Genomic DNA, 15224 nt, shown 5'->3' on the forward strand with positions numbered 1-15224 from the left:
CTCTTCATTCTCTTCCACTCTTATCAGCATTCACGGCAGGCAAGAGCTCCGAAAGAGTCTCAAGTGCAAATCCTTCAAGTGGTATCTGGACAATGTCTATCCAGAGCTCAAGTGAGTTGTGGAGTGAGTGTGATATTTGAATAGGGATTGATAATTTTAATTGCTGTTTTATTACTTAGCATTGCTGTGAATGGCTCCTCTGTGTCTAAAGCTTTTTATTATACTCTGAGCTGCTGTTTGTCTGCTCTCATTGGTCTCGAGAGAAAGAAATCCCTCCCAATATGGTATATTTTGTATACCAACACTGCGTACTTTGAACTGTGAACATGAGTATTAATGCACAGGGAATGCCCATATCATGTGTATGTGTGTTTTCTTCATTCTCTTTAAGTAAAAGAGGCTGTGAATCATTGCTCCTCCATTAATTACAGATGTTACATCTGTTTTTACTGGAGCTGTGTCTAGATCTGTCTTATGAATGGGTTTGCCACTACAGCATTATTGATTCCATTGCATTTCTCTCTGCGCTGAAATTCAGCTCTGCTCTAAGACAACCTGCAAGCTAAACCTGAATATAGAACTTGTCAAATAATTTTTATGTTAAATACTTTCTCCTTGTTTAATAAACCAGTTTAATCTGCAGACTACAAATAAGCCATTTGTTGGATGATTTCCCCCAAAAGTGTAAACATTGGCGCCATCAAAAGATTGCTCTGTTTGAGTATCCCGACCGGCTCAAAATTCAACCAGTGACATAAGGTTGGGACAGGACTATTTGTATATCATACATCTGAAGTCAGAAGTTTACATACACTTAGGTTGAAGTTATTGAAACTAATTTACATATTTCATATACAGCGGTTATAGTGAGGCACTTACAAATGGGTGAATGGGGGCAAATTTTGGGATGTTAAAACGCTTTTTCACAATAATAGCCACAAGACGTAAACAATATGCATGTAAATATGATTTTAGTGCGTTTAAATCTCTTACTAACCTTTTCTGTGTAAAGTTATAGCAAATTTTACAACTTCGGTGCCATGTTGTTGCAATGCAATCATTGCAATGGAAGGTCAACAAATCCTAAATCGACAGTAAAAATTTGTTTTAACAGAAGAATTAATTTAAATTTCTTTTATAAAATTACAAGCCTTACATTTCTACCTTTAAAACCTCCAAAATTTGGCCACATTCACTTCCATTGTAAGTGCCTCACTGTAACTTTTTTTTTCTTTCTTTCTTTTTTTTAAGAAAAGGAGGTACAAGTCGAAATAAATTTTTATGGTAATCAACATTATGCCACATGCTATCAGTTGTGCTTAACTTGTTTTAAACCTGGAATATTACTTTAAGCTACAGTCTCCATTTATCAGTTTTTTTTTTTCCCCTGTGTCCAGGGTCCCTGATGATTCAGATGCCAAGTCTGGTGTGATCCGACAGAGGCAGAACTGTCTAGAGTCTCGTATATTTGAAGGGCAGAATCTCCCAATGCTCACACTCGCATCCTGCATTGGCACCAAAGCAGTCAACCAGGTGATTGAAGTGTTAACTCTGCATTGTTGTTTTGTGCCATTCAGTGGTGATACTGCCATTGCTGGAGGAAGTAGCTTTGAGTCTTATATTGCTATCCTTTAATTATTTCTGTTGCCATTCACAAAATAGTGTCACACCCTATATAGTAGTAAGAATAATTACAACCCCCTCAAGCATATCTTGCGTTAAACCTCTGTGGTATAAGATTCTGCTGAATAGTTTGGTCAAGTCTAGAAGAGGAACAAAGGTAGCGTGTATTTCTACTCTCACACCAGGAATCAGTGACATCCAACACAGTTAGTCTGGTCACATTGTGACTCTGAGATATGTTAGATTGCATTAAAAGCCATGTAACCAGGGCCATGGTGAAAGGGTTGCTTTTACAGCAGAGTAATGGGATTTAATTCAGGTCACATTTTTGCACTGCTGTGTAATTATATTAAACAAAGAGGTGCCCTCTGGTCTCTGAGCAGCTAATCTGTCCTACTGTCAACTTTCATGACTCTCTCACCTGCACATGAGCCTGTAAAAATCCTTTGGCTTCAATCTACCCAGAAACCATGTTTATTTAACTGAGCCACAACCTAGTTTCTCTGTGTGCCATAAAATGCCAAACCATTAACTTTTTTTAAATTTACTTTGTAAATGTCAAAGCCCAGAGATGATATGCGATTGATTTGACAAGAACACAACAGAAGTGATTTCAGAGCTCTTAAGTGTGTTCATAACATTGCAAGAGTATGTTTCCTTGCTACGATTGACCTTTTTAAATATCTGCAAGACTAATCAGATGGGAAGCACGGCCAACAAAAACAAATTTTCACACTGCCCTTCTGTGTCATTCTCTCTCTGTGTACCTCCAAACAGCAAATGAGACCATTTTCTTAAAAGGAAAGCAAAAAGTGTTGAAGGTATTTTCTCCAAAAACATTGTCTTGTTTACCATTTAAGTGGAGCTAAGAGATTAGAACAGACACCATTTACATTTAAAAAGATGACTTTTTAAATGCAAAACTATTTAAGATGAATTGTGAAGTAAACCCATGGCATTTTTAGAGAATAGACTTGTCCCTTTATTAGTGCAGCAAATGCAATTTAGAAATTCTTATAAAAAAAACAAAAAAATAACATTGACAAAAAAAAAATTGTTTAGTAACTAATGTAATAACCCAGGTGTTGTTAAACGGAACCATTGACCTCATTTACGTTCATACAATGTTTCACAATCTAATCAATTGCTGACTGATGGAAAAAGTTCCATCCTACGTTATTATATCCTGTTTATCACAATAGGAAAGTAAAATGGGTTTGCAAATGTCATTTCATGTGACTTGTGTCACCAACCCTCCTTTAAGATCTTAACATACAATAGAAATAAAACAGAAGCTTCAGTAATACGCAAAGTCCAGTGAAACTTCAGTAAAACAGAAGTACTGTCTGTGAAATGTTTACAAATAATTTAAAACACCCTCATTTTGTTCTATTTACAGCAAATACATGAAATATTTTGAAATCTGTGTAATTTTCCAGAAAGAAAATTGCTATAGTATTCAGTGCATTAAATGTTTGTTCGACGTTAGAAAAAGCCCAGATAACAAGCACATCTCAAGCAGTGAGCCTGTGGTCTTTCATATGCAGGAGTGGATCTACACCCATGGACAGCAAATTCGCCAGCAGCAACACTGTCTTTCCGTCTCCACCACTTTCCCTGCCTCCCAGATCCTGCTCGTGTCCTGCAACATCAGCGATGGCAAACAGGTACCTCCACTGCAGTGACAGAAGACATCCGTGACAGACTATAAATCAGCCCACACTTAGAAAGCTCCCAGAGGAACCCACTGACATCAGCTCTATGAGTATCAGTCCCAGCGTTAGACAGCCACTCTGGAGAGGCTTTACTCTCCGGCCGATGTCAGTGTTTCCCCATGTCATGTATTTCATGTCAGTGTCAGGATCATGCAGCATGTTGCAGTAGGGGCACCAGAAAAATTCACTTTGTTCCTTGTTGGGATGTGTACATATAAATGGATCTATGTGGGCTTGGGTGCTAACACGATTGTGTGTTGGTTAGAACACGAGACAAAACATTATTTAATTTCCTTTTATTGTGCACACAACAAATGGCAACCTTTCCTGCCCGAATACCTGCAAGCACAATGGAACCTCTTCACCACCTGTTATGATGCGTTTCTACCTTATTTAGCAGCATAATCTAGCAAACATGTAAGATTTTCTATTTATTTATTAGTAGCATACATTTATAACAATATATTTTGTCTTCTATTACCTTGGCATTAATTTACACAAATACAGCTGCTTTGGGGGTGACAGTAAATTTGGCATCTCTCTCCTCTGATTGACATCATTGCCATGGGAAGTAGGGGTGCTGAGGGTGCTGCAGCACTCCCTATCTCCGTTCCAGCCGACCTTGTGAAGAGCTGTCAAATAGTGTATTTATGAAAAATGTATGACAATTCATTGATGTTATTTGAAAACCATCAGTGTTGGGGATTTCCCACTTGAGCTGTGTTAATTGAACTGATCACCTGTCTAAAACACAGAATATTATTAATAGTCCCTAAAATGATTAACACCACCATAACTTCTAAAAAGATCATGCTAATGCTAGCTAATAATTTATACTCTTTATATCCTATTATTTGAAGAGCACAGGTTTTCACAAGGACAGTTTTGATATGTTAAATATTATATAATCTTAAATCGATATGTTCATAGAAATGTTTAAATAAATCTTCGTACATTTTTCGAAAATGTTTTTTGGTTTAGTATCATAGTGCAAGTTTTCATCGGAGATTTAGTGCTTTATATTCATATTTTTTACCACCACCAAACACCCCACTCCACTGAGAGCACCCTGTTCAAAAACCGTTTCCGCTGCTATGACTGACATAATCCAAAATTCTTTATTTTTTCCCCTATTTTAGAAAGACATTGAAGTGCAGTAGTGGATTTTCTCATCTTCTGATGGAGCAAATGGAAATGCAAAAATATATGCTATGGTCTCCCATTCACCGCTATAGAAGTTTACCCCACTGAAGTTTACGCCCTTATTTTCAAACCTGCAGCAATGTGAAAAGTGTCCATAGGTATGAGAGCTGCTTAAACCAAAATACTATGGGTTCAGGTCAAACATTAATTAAATTAAATTAAAGGGTAAAAGCGATTTACATTAAACAGTTAACCAAAAAAGAAACAAAACTCCCTGTCAAGTCTATGTTGAATTGAACAAAGGACTTGTGAATTTTGTACAATATATGATGTGTAGATTTATACTTCATAGCATGACTTTATTCTTTACTGCTGTCCACAGGTGATTTGTGTGTTAGTGGTTGGGTTAAATGTCCCCTGTATTCTTGCAGCGTTGGCAGAAATCTGGCACTCACTTGGAACATCTGGCATCTCGTTTCTGTGTGGACAGCGAGATGGCTCTGGACGGCATTGAGAGCAGTAAAATGCTGGTGATCAGCCCGTGTGAACTGTCAGCCCACACTCAGAGATGGGAGATGCCTTTCGCATGATCCTTCCTTCCTGACCTCTCTTCAACTTTCAGAGCTCAGCTGGAGTCAGAGATAGATAGAGAGGCAGAGAGATAGAGCGAAAGAGAGAGAGAGAGAGAGAGAGAGAGAGAGAGAGAGAAAGAAAGAGCTCAGTGTGTACCTCCAGGAAAGGCTACATCTGTGTCCTGCTGTTCTGCTATGTCCACTCCCTTTGTCTCTTCAGCACACCCCAGGTATACTCAGTGAAATGATAATATTACCACTGATATAGTAATGTTGATTTAAAGTATGGATGTGTCTGAAACAGATGGCAACTGCCAGACAGTTTTTAATGCAAGTACATATTAAATAATCTAGTTTAGACCAGGTTCCAAGGCACCGTTTAATATGTCTGAAGGTTTAGAACAAATTCAATTGAGCTTGGTTAGAGATAACCAAGAAAATATTACATTACTACTATCTGTTGATAATAAAAGTATTATTTTACATTATTGTATTACTCCTAATAAAAAGTTACTTTTGCGTTACTTGAATTACATTTAAAAAAAATGTATTCTATTATGTAGCATACATTACAGTAGTCATCTAATTTAAGATTATAATTTGTGAAAAAACTGAAAGAAAAAAAAAATAATAAAAATCAATTTGCGATTAAAGCAGCATTTCCATCCAATTTGCACAAGAGAACAAAATTGTCATTTCCGGGGAAATTGGAACAAAATGAAAGTTGTAGCCACTGGGTTTTTTGTTCAATGTAATAAATGACTTGCTGTTTAGAGTGCACACACAAAAGGCACTCATGAACCTCATGTTTGCTTGCTGTCGGTGGCAGATGCCTTATATCTGGGAACGTAAGCATGCCAGCCAGTTCTGGGTGGTAATTGTAGCAGTAATTTTGCTGACAAGCTTTGGATCTGGCTTTTCAGAATGACTAGAGTAACATTTGAGATGCTGTGCAATGACGTTGGCTAGTTTATTTGAGTGAATTCGGTCACATAATGTTTTTGATGCACATTTTGAATGAAATTGGTAAAAAAAAAAAATAATAATTCCATTGTAGTTTATGCACATATCTTCTTGACCAAAAAAAATTATTATCCACCTCAAGTGAGCGTATAACGTTTAATGCGCATTTGAGATTTTATTTGCATCAGCATTTATGAGATATCCCAAAAGTTACATAAAAATATGTGGATGGAAGCCCAGCTACTGATTACAGTATAAATTAACTGATTTCTTCCAACCACTACATCAGATGACAATTTTATGATCAAATTTGATCAACTACTGAATTACACATACAGCATTACAGGTTATCAAAAACAGCCAAGTATATCTACTCTGCCTTCAAAAAAATCAACCAGATGGAGGTATCTTAATAGACAGGATGTTATGCAAAAATGCAATTCATACCTGCCCTGATGACATTATATATTGTCAGGTAAGACCTAATATTTCAAAAACTATAAAAATCTGACATACATAACCAGCACACTGTAACCAGTCTCCCTGTATATGTTCATGTGCTTTGGCAGGCTGTTATCGCTGCTTATTCTCTTTTCTCTCTCTCTACCAAGGATCCCCAGAGTGTCAATCACACCGATGCTCTCCAGAACAGAGTTTGGCAGCTGGACCCACAAAAACTTGCGGGACACACACACACCGAGTGAGATGCTCACTCATACTGGAGAACTACGCACAATCTTGTTTTTCTTTGTAGCTTGAACTCGCCCCAATACAAAGCACTTGTGTGATACATCTGCTTGCACATTAATAATACAATAAATTCCCTATTTTTTTCTTAATGGTCTGCTTCTTGTGTTTATCCCTGGTCCTCCGACTCACATCTAATGGTTGTGGAAGAAAATAGTGATTCAAGTGTATTTAAGTTCGGTGGTTACAAGATAATTAAAAATAATCCCAAATGGATTAAAGAGGCAGCCTATATTAATAAGCATTTCAGGAGCACAGCCTCAGTATTCCATTATATAATGTAACCCTAACCCTAACCCCCTGCTCTGCTAGGGGACTGAGCTCAAGATGGGAGAGAGTGATTTGTTCTCACCAGCTTTGCGGTCGCTCCTGGCAAGTAGAGAACTGAGACTGTTTGCTTAGAGGATCTAAATAAAGCCCAGCCATATCGCCACACATGCCCAGGTGATAGGACAGGGAGGATCCAATTACCACTTCCTCAGTCTATTTTCCTCTTCTCATTAGAAGGCTGAGCTCTGCGTGAGCTGGGAGAACACTGAGCTCCAGACGTGGCACTGCTCAAATGCCCTCATCCCTTGCTGTAGTCTGGATCCTTACACCCAGCAATTTCATCCAATTTGGCTCTGGTATTTTCTTACATGGACTCTTATGATGCTGCAATGATTTCACCAGAGTTGTAGGTTTTTGTTAAATGCCACTTGTTCAGTGGAGTTACATTGCACCCAATTTAAAGAGAAAATATCTGGTTCAGTAATGTTAAAAGTTTTCACTTTGAATTGTCGGCATGAGTCTCGCCCTCTCTACATGCCTTGTTTTTATTACAATAAGAGTGAGTCATTGTGAGGGAAGATCACAATGAGGGGTGAGAGCAAATGAAAGATTAATCTCAGACGTGTTACTTAATGATGTGTGTAGGAGAGCTGCACTAGTCAATACAGTGCAGGGAGTCTATTTTTAGATACGTAATAGGTAGTTGCAAAGTATGAAGTTTAGACTGATGCAAAGGGATATGTCACAAATAAAATTAAAGCTTCTGCATCATTTAAATAATACCAGCAAAGATCCCTTTCTTTTAACTTTAGATTGATTTAGCAACACTTGGGGTGATTTAATGTTAAACTAGGATTGTTTTTTTATAACTCAAAAATCAGCTCATAAATATGTCAAGACAAGAAAAGGTCTCATTCCCTTCATCAGGGAACGGAGGTTACGACAGTAACCGAGATGTTCCTCTTCTATCACTCACTTGACGGTGTGTCGATGTAGTGACACTAGGGGTCCCTATAGAAAAACGCCACAACAGCTAAACCTTGTTACGTGAACTGCCGATGCAGGTGCAAGCAAGCTGCTGCATGCATAACAGCAGGTGCATCAGTCTGCACGTAACCTCCCCCAATGCCCTGCAAGATGTCATGTAGTTCTCCACACACCCGAGGGGGGAAGCGACGTAACTAGCATGGGTGCCAGCCGTGGCCTTTTCTCTCTATGTTTTTTCTCCACAGAGTATTAGATTCGGCTGGGGCCATCTAACGCAATTATATGCATTGGGGAATGTGTTCTTTTCCTTTCCTATTCTTTCAGGACCCTGCGGAGGCCATATCCTGCCCAAAGGGGAGGAACATGTGGCAATACTGCTCATGGGCTCACCAGCCGCACATGGAAGAGGTACGATGGTAGGTCCTGCCTCGAAGGGGAGAAGGGGCGTGGCCATGAGCGATGCCCCAAACCCAGGAACCAATCATCTAGCCATGAGGGCTCAGGGGAGGACAGAGGGACTCAGTCCAACCCGACACTCGGGCGGCCCGGGCAAGCATGGCGGTCAGCTCTGCGTCAGTCACAGACTGGGCGGGCAGACCAGAAGGTGGCAGCCCAGTCGAGTCCTCGGCGGAGAGATAACGAGCACATCCAGGAATCACACAAAGACGGAAAGGCATCTTTAAAAAGACATTCACATCAATGTGTTGATCTAATATAGGAAAATATACTCTTTTCAGAAATATATACTCTTTTAGTAGCGCTGTCGAAGTGCTCAGGGACGGAATCTGCACTAATCGTGCAGAAGGAGAGAAAGCCGCTGGAATGCGCTGTATATCCAACAGCATATGCTTCTTTCAGAGGTGAATGGAGCAGCAGTGGGATTCAGCTCGCTGATACACAACCGCTCGGCTCCGAAGAAAAAATCTGAATGAGAGTGGGCATTCCAGCTCCTTTACCCATATGGCTGGGGGAGTGGCATGCAAATTATACTTGCCAATTCTCATTGGCCTTTTCTCAAACATTGAGGTGTTTTGGGGCTCTCTAGAGCGACTCCTAGTGCCACTACATCGACACAACGTCGAGTGATTTACAGAAGGGGAACCATATTTACATGAGATTTCCAAACATAAATATACATACACACATTGAATGTGCCGACAGAACACTGGCAAAAGTGTTTATGTATTAAGTAAAATCAGAGTATCAGATTTCAAAGGGTTTGAAACTAATATGTCAATTTCTTAGAAATGTAATCTTTGTGCTCAAGTTGGTTTGATACATTTTTGAAAAACATTTATAACATTTTCTACAACCATATTGATTTAATGACTTTAAACCTGTCATGGTTTAACCAAGCAAAAAGGCATTACTGTCCTTGCACCTTGAAATATTACATTTTTAAAACCTCACACACACAGTCTTAAGGGTTTAAAGAGGTCCTCTTTATGGTGTTTTTTGTCACATGACAACAAAATGGCAACATACATGTTGGGTGCCACCACCTGACTTTGATTTGGAAAGTAATGTGTGTGAGTGTTTGTGTGTGTATATATATATATATATAGATTCACTTTTTATTTTCTAAATATTTTTAGATTATTCTGCACAACTCATTGCAACATTTGTTTTTCTAGACTTTTAGCTTTTAAAGATTGATTGATTTATTTATTTAAACTATCTCCGGACGGTTACACCACATGACCTTTTTACTTTCAGCCCCAGAATAACTATCAAAAAGACTTTTATACTCAGTAATTGTAAAAATGTTCATCATAGAAGAGGTGTATTCAAGTAACTGCTTTGAGTGAATTGCAATTTTAAATTTGTTCTTGAATAACGCAATAGAAAAATGTTTCAGGTTATTGACCCCTACACAGTGTATGACCTTTCATGATAAAAGGCAGTTTAAAGTGTTAACATGACCTTATTAACTTCTTAACTTATTAAACATAGTCTGGTGCAAGATGTGCATGCAAACTCACTATCCTGCAGCCATTGCATGTGACTTTCATGGTTCATTTACATACATCTATTCCAGTATAGAAATCAAGACGTGCATTTCTCATATTCCAAACAAAAGGGCTCAAAAGCAATAAAGGCACATGTACAGCATGTTAAGCTTAAATCATTCAAAACTGATCATTACAGAGGAAACATTGCATCACCTGAGGGCTGGAAACTTCAGCTCTGCATTACCCTGATAAAGATAAACTCAGTGCATTTCAGATACTAAATAGAGAGAGCAGCCCCTGCCACGACCTTGAGCATATTTCACCCAAGGTGGATTAACATCCACTATATTGAAGTAAAGTGTCCAGAAAGAGAAAAATTAAATGACTTTGTTGCATCTCAAAGGACAACAATTACTCCTGTCTTGACATTGCATGAAAATGAAATATAAATCACTGAATAGTAGCAGGTGTCTCGTTCATCTTCTAAGTCAGGGTGGGGGAAATCATTATTCTGCTCTGTGAATGGCTGTCAGGGGGACACTAGCAAGCTTCCACTGTGGGTTATCACAACCAGTAACCAAATAACTCATACACCATGCAAGGTGCTTCACAATCCACAATATACAAAAAATAACAGAACATGATAAAAACCTGTAATAATAAGGTAAAAGGAAAAGGAAACATGACAAACTTTTAACATTTATAGAAAAATAGAATTGGAACTTTTCCTTTTTGTTTTACTGGATAACAAGAGCTTTTGAATCGCTTGCCTCATATTATAAATTAAAAAATATTTTTCTTGTGTGTCAACATAGTAGAATGATGTCCCTCAGTCAACACATCATACTGTAGGTCCATTAAATTGTTGCAAACACTATAAAAAATATCCAGTTCCATAATTTCTACTTTATATTCACAACAATGGTAATTATATAAAAGTGTAGCTTTACCTTTAATTTACATTAAGTTAGCGAGCTACAGTAGCGTTTGGTAGATAGTTAATCAGAATACTACCTAATGTTAGCTTTAGCAATTATTTTATGATTAAAATGAATTCTTTATGCTAAGCAGGGGCACAACTAATAACTGGTTGGTGGCAGTGTCAATGTCAAGTTGTCGATCGGGGATGGGGGTTCGGGGAATCAATGTGGGGGCAGTGGTGGCTCAGTGGTTGAGGCTCAGGGTTACCAGACCAGAAGGTTGGGGGTTCAAGCCCCAGCACCACCAAGATGCCACTGTTGGGCCCTTAAGCAAGGCACTGAACTCCAGGTTGCTCCAGGGGGATTGTCCCTGTAATAAGTGCACTGTAAGTCGCTTTGGATAAAAGCGTCTGCCAAATGCATAAATGTAAATGTATAAATGCAATGTGTTCGCTGTCCCGTTTGAAATATCGTGGCACCGTTTCGTGGCTCATTTCAGCTTATCGTGTCATCCTTCATCATATAGCGCCCCACTTTGGCATATTGTGGCCAGCCCAGCAGTAAAAGTCCCAGTTCTCCTGATGGCCAGTTGAAGGTGCTTTTTATACAGCACCCATGACTCAACACCATACGACTGCTCAGTAGACCTTGATCTTCATACTTATAGAGAGTGAGTGGTTTTGCCAGACCCGTTTGTGCAAACGGCAAAAGGAGCTGTTTGCTTTGGCAAGTCCTTTTTCAACATCTCTTATGATCATTAAATCTCAATTAATTTGAGATTATAATGCCAAGATAGGTGAAGTGATCAACACTCTTTAACTGGTAGCTATTTATGTTAATTGACTGTACATAGACAGTGATGGTGTTTGGTACAAAACCTGCTTTCTTTATGCTGATGGTCAGGCCATACGATAAGGCTGCCTCTGCCCCACAGAAAAGCAATTTACTAAATGCTGTAGCAATACAACTGATTATGCTAATCTCGCATAGTCATCTGCAAAAAGCAACTCAACAATGAGTTTTCAGAGGTTTTGGCCCAAGAGAGAAATCAAAGATTGAATAGGGTCCCATCGGTTCTAAATCGGATGTAGAGTCCCTCGTCTATGTTGATTTTTGCTTCCTTTAGCGTGACACTAAAAAATATGGCAAAAAGTGTAGGAGTGAGGATACAATATTGTTAGACACCATATTCAATGGAAAGGGCATCTGGGAGGCACCCACAGAACTTAACCTGACCTGTCTGCCCTTGGTGTAACTGTTTAATGATAGTAAGGAATTTTGGAGGACATCCCAGTTTGGCCAATACCTATCAAAGACCATCTCGGCTGATTGTGAAATGCCTTTGTTAGGTCGATAAAAGCAGCATACAGGCCTGTGTTATGCTCCTAGGACATTTCCTGGAGTTGCAGGAGGACAAAGATCACTTCTGATGTGCTCCTTCTAGATCTGAACCCACACTGGTTCTCTGGAGAAATCTCAGCTGGTATGAGGCAGTGGTGAGGAGAAAAGTAAGCTCAAATTGCTCACAAATGGAAGCCACGCCAAGACTCCTACAGTCTAAATGCCTTCTGTCAGTCATTCACTGAAAGTATACACAGCAAAAGAGCATTTAAACACTCCACTGATGAGTTTACAGCCTCTGGCCAGGTTTCTATTTTAAACCCCACTTAAGCCATTGTTAGCTATTTGTAAAATCATCACAACTCCACTCTGTTATTTTATTGCACATTTCGAAATTATGCATTTAATTGCATAGTTCTTGGGTGATGGCCTATTTAATTTTCTGCCTAAGTTGTGGTATTTCCAGTGGTTTCAAATGCTACTCATTAAATGCTCTGCTAAACTTAAATGCTCCATCTTTTCTCTCACAGATCAGAGAGTTTCAGTTTTGAGTTTTCACAGAATTTAAGCCAATGAACACTTTCTATTATTGAGCCTCCACTATCAGCACTGTCAGGGCAGTGATACATGCACATGAGGGGGTGGACAGAAAAGTGTATCTACTTGGTCTGTGTAATGTCACCCAACTGACTCTACAATGCTGGCAGATCAAGAGGTCAATGGTGGAAGATCCACGGCTCCACTTTCACTTCTGCTCAGTTCTGCTCTACCAGCACCCACATCTCCCATCAGTCGACATCATTTAAAGGATCAGGAACAGTGGGGCCATTATCGATTTTCTCTGTTATCGCTGCGTTCATGTTCATGTTGAGTTTGGAAGTGCTTGTTATACCCTGCCCCCTTTGTCAATTGCAAAACCCTGTTGATATTTCTCGCAGATATAGGGAGGAGGACGATGAAATTGCACTGCCAGAGACAAAGGTCAAGGAAATTACAGCTGCACGAAAATGTAAGATCCTGCCAAGAAATACTCGACGAATTGCTGTCAGGGAGAACTGAGGATTTAGCAGTCAATTCTTAGCCTTTGTTATTCGCCCATTCCTGCTGATCATTCCACTCATGTGCAGCACGTACGTATTCCACTCATTGATTTTGCTTCAAACTGTCAGTCACTCTGGAGAGGAAGACCATTATCTCCTTTAACCTCTCTGTAATCCCAGGCAGTCTTGTTATATGAGTGACCTCTGCAGAGATGTCTGTCATTGTGTGCAAAAAGACTGCTGCACCAGTTTGGTTTCATGTTATTAGAAACTAGAAATAATAAAGCGAATTCAGCTCTGCCTTGAGGCCTATTTTAACCATTTGTTTTAAAAACAAGAATGAAAAAAGGTAGGGGGGGGGGCAGGCCTAAAATGGGAACAGGCCACAACCTTTTCTCTCTTCCCCACAAAGTGAAAAAGAGAGCCCGCACCCTGAGCTTCGTCACTCATAGGGAGAGGTCGGTCGCCGAGCGCAGCTCCTGCATCACTCCCAGGTCAGGACAACCTTCATATAGCTCTTTCAGTGCCTTGGTCTGGTGTACTTGCAGGAGGGCCATGGCATGCAGGACAGAGGCGGCCTGTCCTGCCAGCAGAGACGACATAGATTTACAGGCCCTGGATGGGAGTCTCGGGCGATTCCGCCAGGTGGCGGCATTTTGCAGGCACAAGTGCACCGCAACCGCCTTATCCACCTGAGTAATCTCCATATACCTCCTGGCCGCCCCACTGTCGAGGGTAGTGAGAGCGGAGGAACCCAGAAGTCGGGTCTGGACAGTAAAAGGTGTCCGCCATGATTTTGTGAGTTCCTCGTGCACCTCCGGGAATAATGGAACCAGGGTGGGGCACGGCCGTGAGCAGCACTCTGAACCCAGGATCCAGTCATCAAGCTGTGAGGGCTCAGGGCAGGGTGGAGGCACACCACTGATGTTCATCAGGACTCTGACACAGAGGTCTAATAAAATTCATCTTAAATCAGTATTTCATGTCCATTTTAAGTAGAGTGATAATGTACTGTCATCTTGTCATTATAGCTAAATAAACCCTTTCAGGGTGATACAAAACTATCCCCCTTAAAGGGTTTCAGTTAACAAGTTGTTCAGATGTGCAATACACCAAACCCTCTTCAAAACACTATTCAGTCCCTATCACTGCTCCTTCTAGAGTGAAATTAATACTGTCGTGATTGAACCTAGCATTTCCCATCTCTCTGCATGTCCCTCCACGTAGGAGAGCTCCTTTTAGCGCTCACCAACACTCAACAAAGTCATTGAGAATCCTCCCTGCTCAAAGCTTTCCCATGCATGAATGGCTGTAAATGTATCTTGCGCTTTTGACATAAGGTAATCTTGTTGCGGCAGACACGGCATGTTGTGACATTTTATTGCACAGACATGGAATTTCAGATGTGCAGCGCAGCATATACCTTTTCTCTCTCTCGCCTGGTTTTCATTGCTCTGCCTCTCGGTCAGCCATCGATCTCTATTTGGCTGCTGTGGTTTAGTAATTACACAGAAAGCACAAGGGCACTAAATGAGTTGATTGTGCTTTGATGCCTCCTGGGTCCTTCTGACTAATGCAGGGGCATTATGCGGGGCTGATATTTCACTGCTTAGGAGCAGAGTCAAACAAAGAAATCATTGCATAATTGCATTACTGTACATGATAAGCTAATTTATCACCCACCTACAAATTTCAGTTTTGCTCACTCAATAGAGGCCTCCCAGTAGAACACAAAATACAAAAGGATAAAAAGCAGTCAATCTTTGAAAAAAAGATTGACTTATAAAAAGGGACTTTTTAAAATGTATAATATAAAGAACTTCAGCTTCAGCTTGTGGTGAAATGAGGTCAGTTGGAATAAATTTTAGATTTCTGATTGGTTCTTCTTACAACCAATGAAGTTATGAGGCGACCCGGGTCAATCCATGATTCCACCTTTCATCAAATCCAA

General features: G+C 39.9%; 1 protein-coding gene across 3 annotated transcripts in view; it reads left to right on the forward strand.

The window, feature by feature from the left end:
• The window catches only part of LOC127623551 (polypeptide N-acetylgalactosaminyltransferase 14-like), an 84385-nt gene extending 77548 nt beyond the window's left edge, over positions 1–6837 (forward strand). For 2 of the 3 annotated variants that reach the window (XM_052097933.1, XM_052097936.1), the window contains exons 12-15: positions 28–111; positions 1398–1533; positions 3171–3290; positions 4913–6837. In XM_052097933.1, coding sequence (XP_051953893.1) covers positions 28–111; positions 1398–1533; positions 3171–3290; positions 4913–5071 — 499 coding nt within the window. In that variant the 3' untranslated portion in view covers positions 5072–6837. The remainder of the gene's footprint in view (positions 1–27; positions 112–1397; positions 1534–3170; positions 3291–4912) is intronic. The other variant, XR_007968074.1, reaches the window with a different exon arrangement.
• The last annotated feature ends 8387 nt before the right edge of the window (positions 6838–15224 follow it).

The sequence above is a fragment of the Xyrauchen texanus genome, chromosome 30 (assembly GCF_025860055.1).
Source record: "Xyrauchen texanus isolate HMW12.3.18 chromosome 30, RBS_HiC_50CHRs, whole genome shotgun sequence".
Lineage (NCBI taxonomy): Eukaryota > Metazoa > Chordata > Actinopteri > Cypriniformes > Catostomidae > Xyrauchen > Xyrauchen texanus.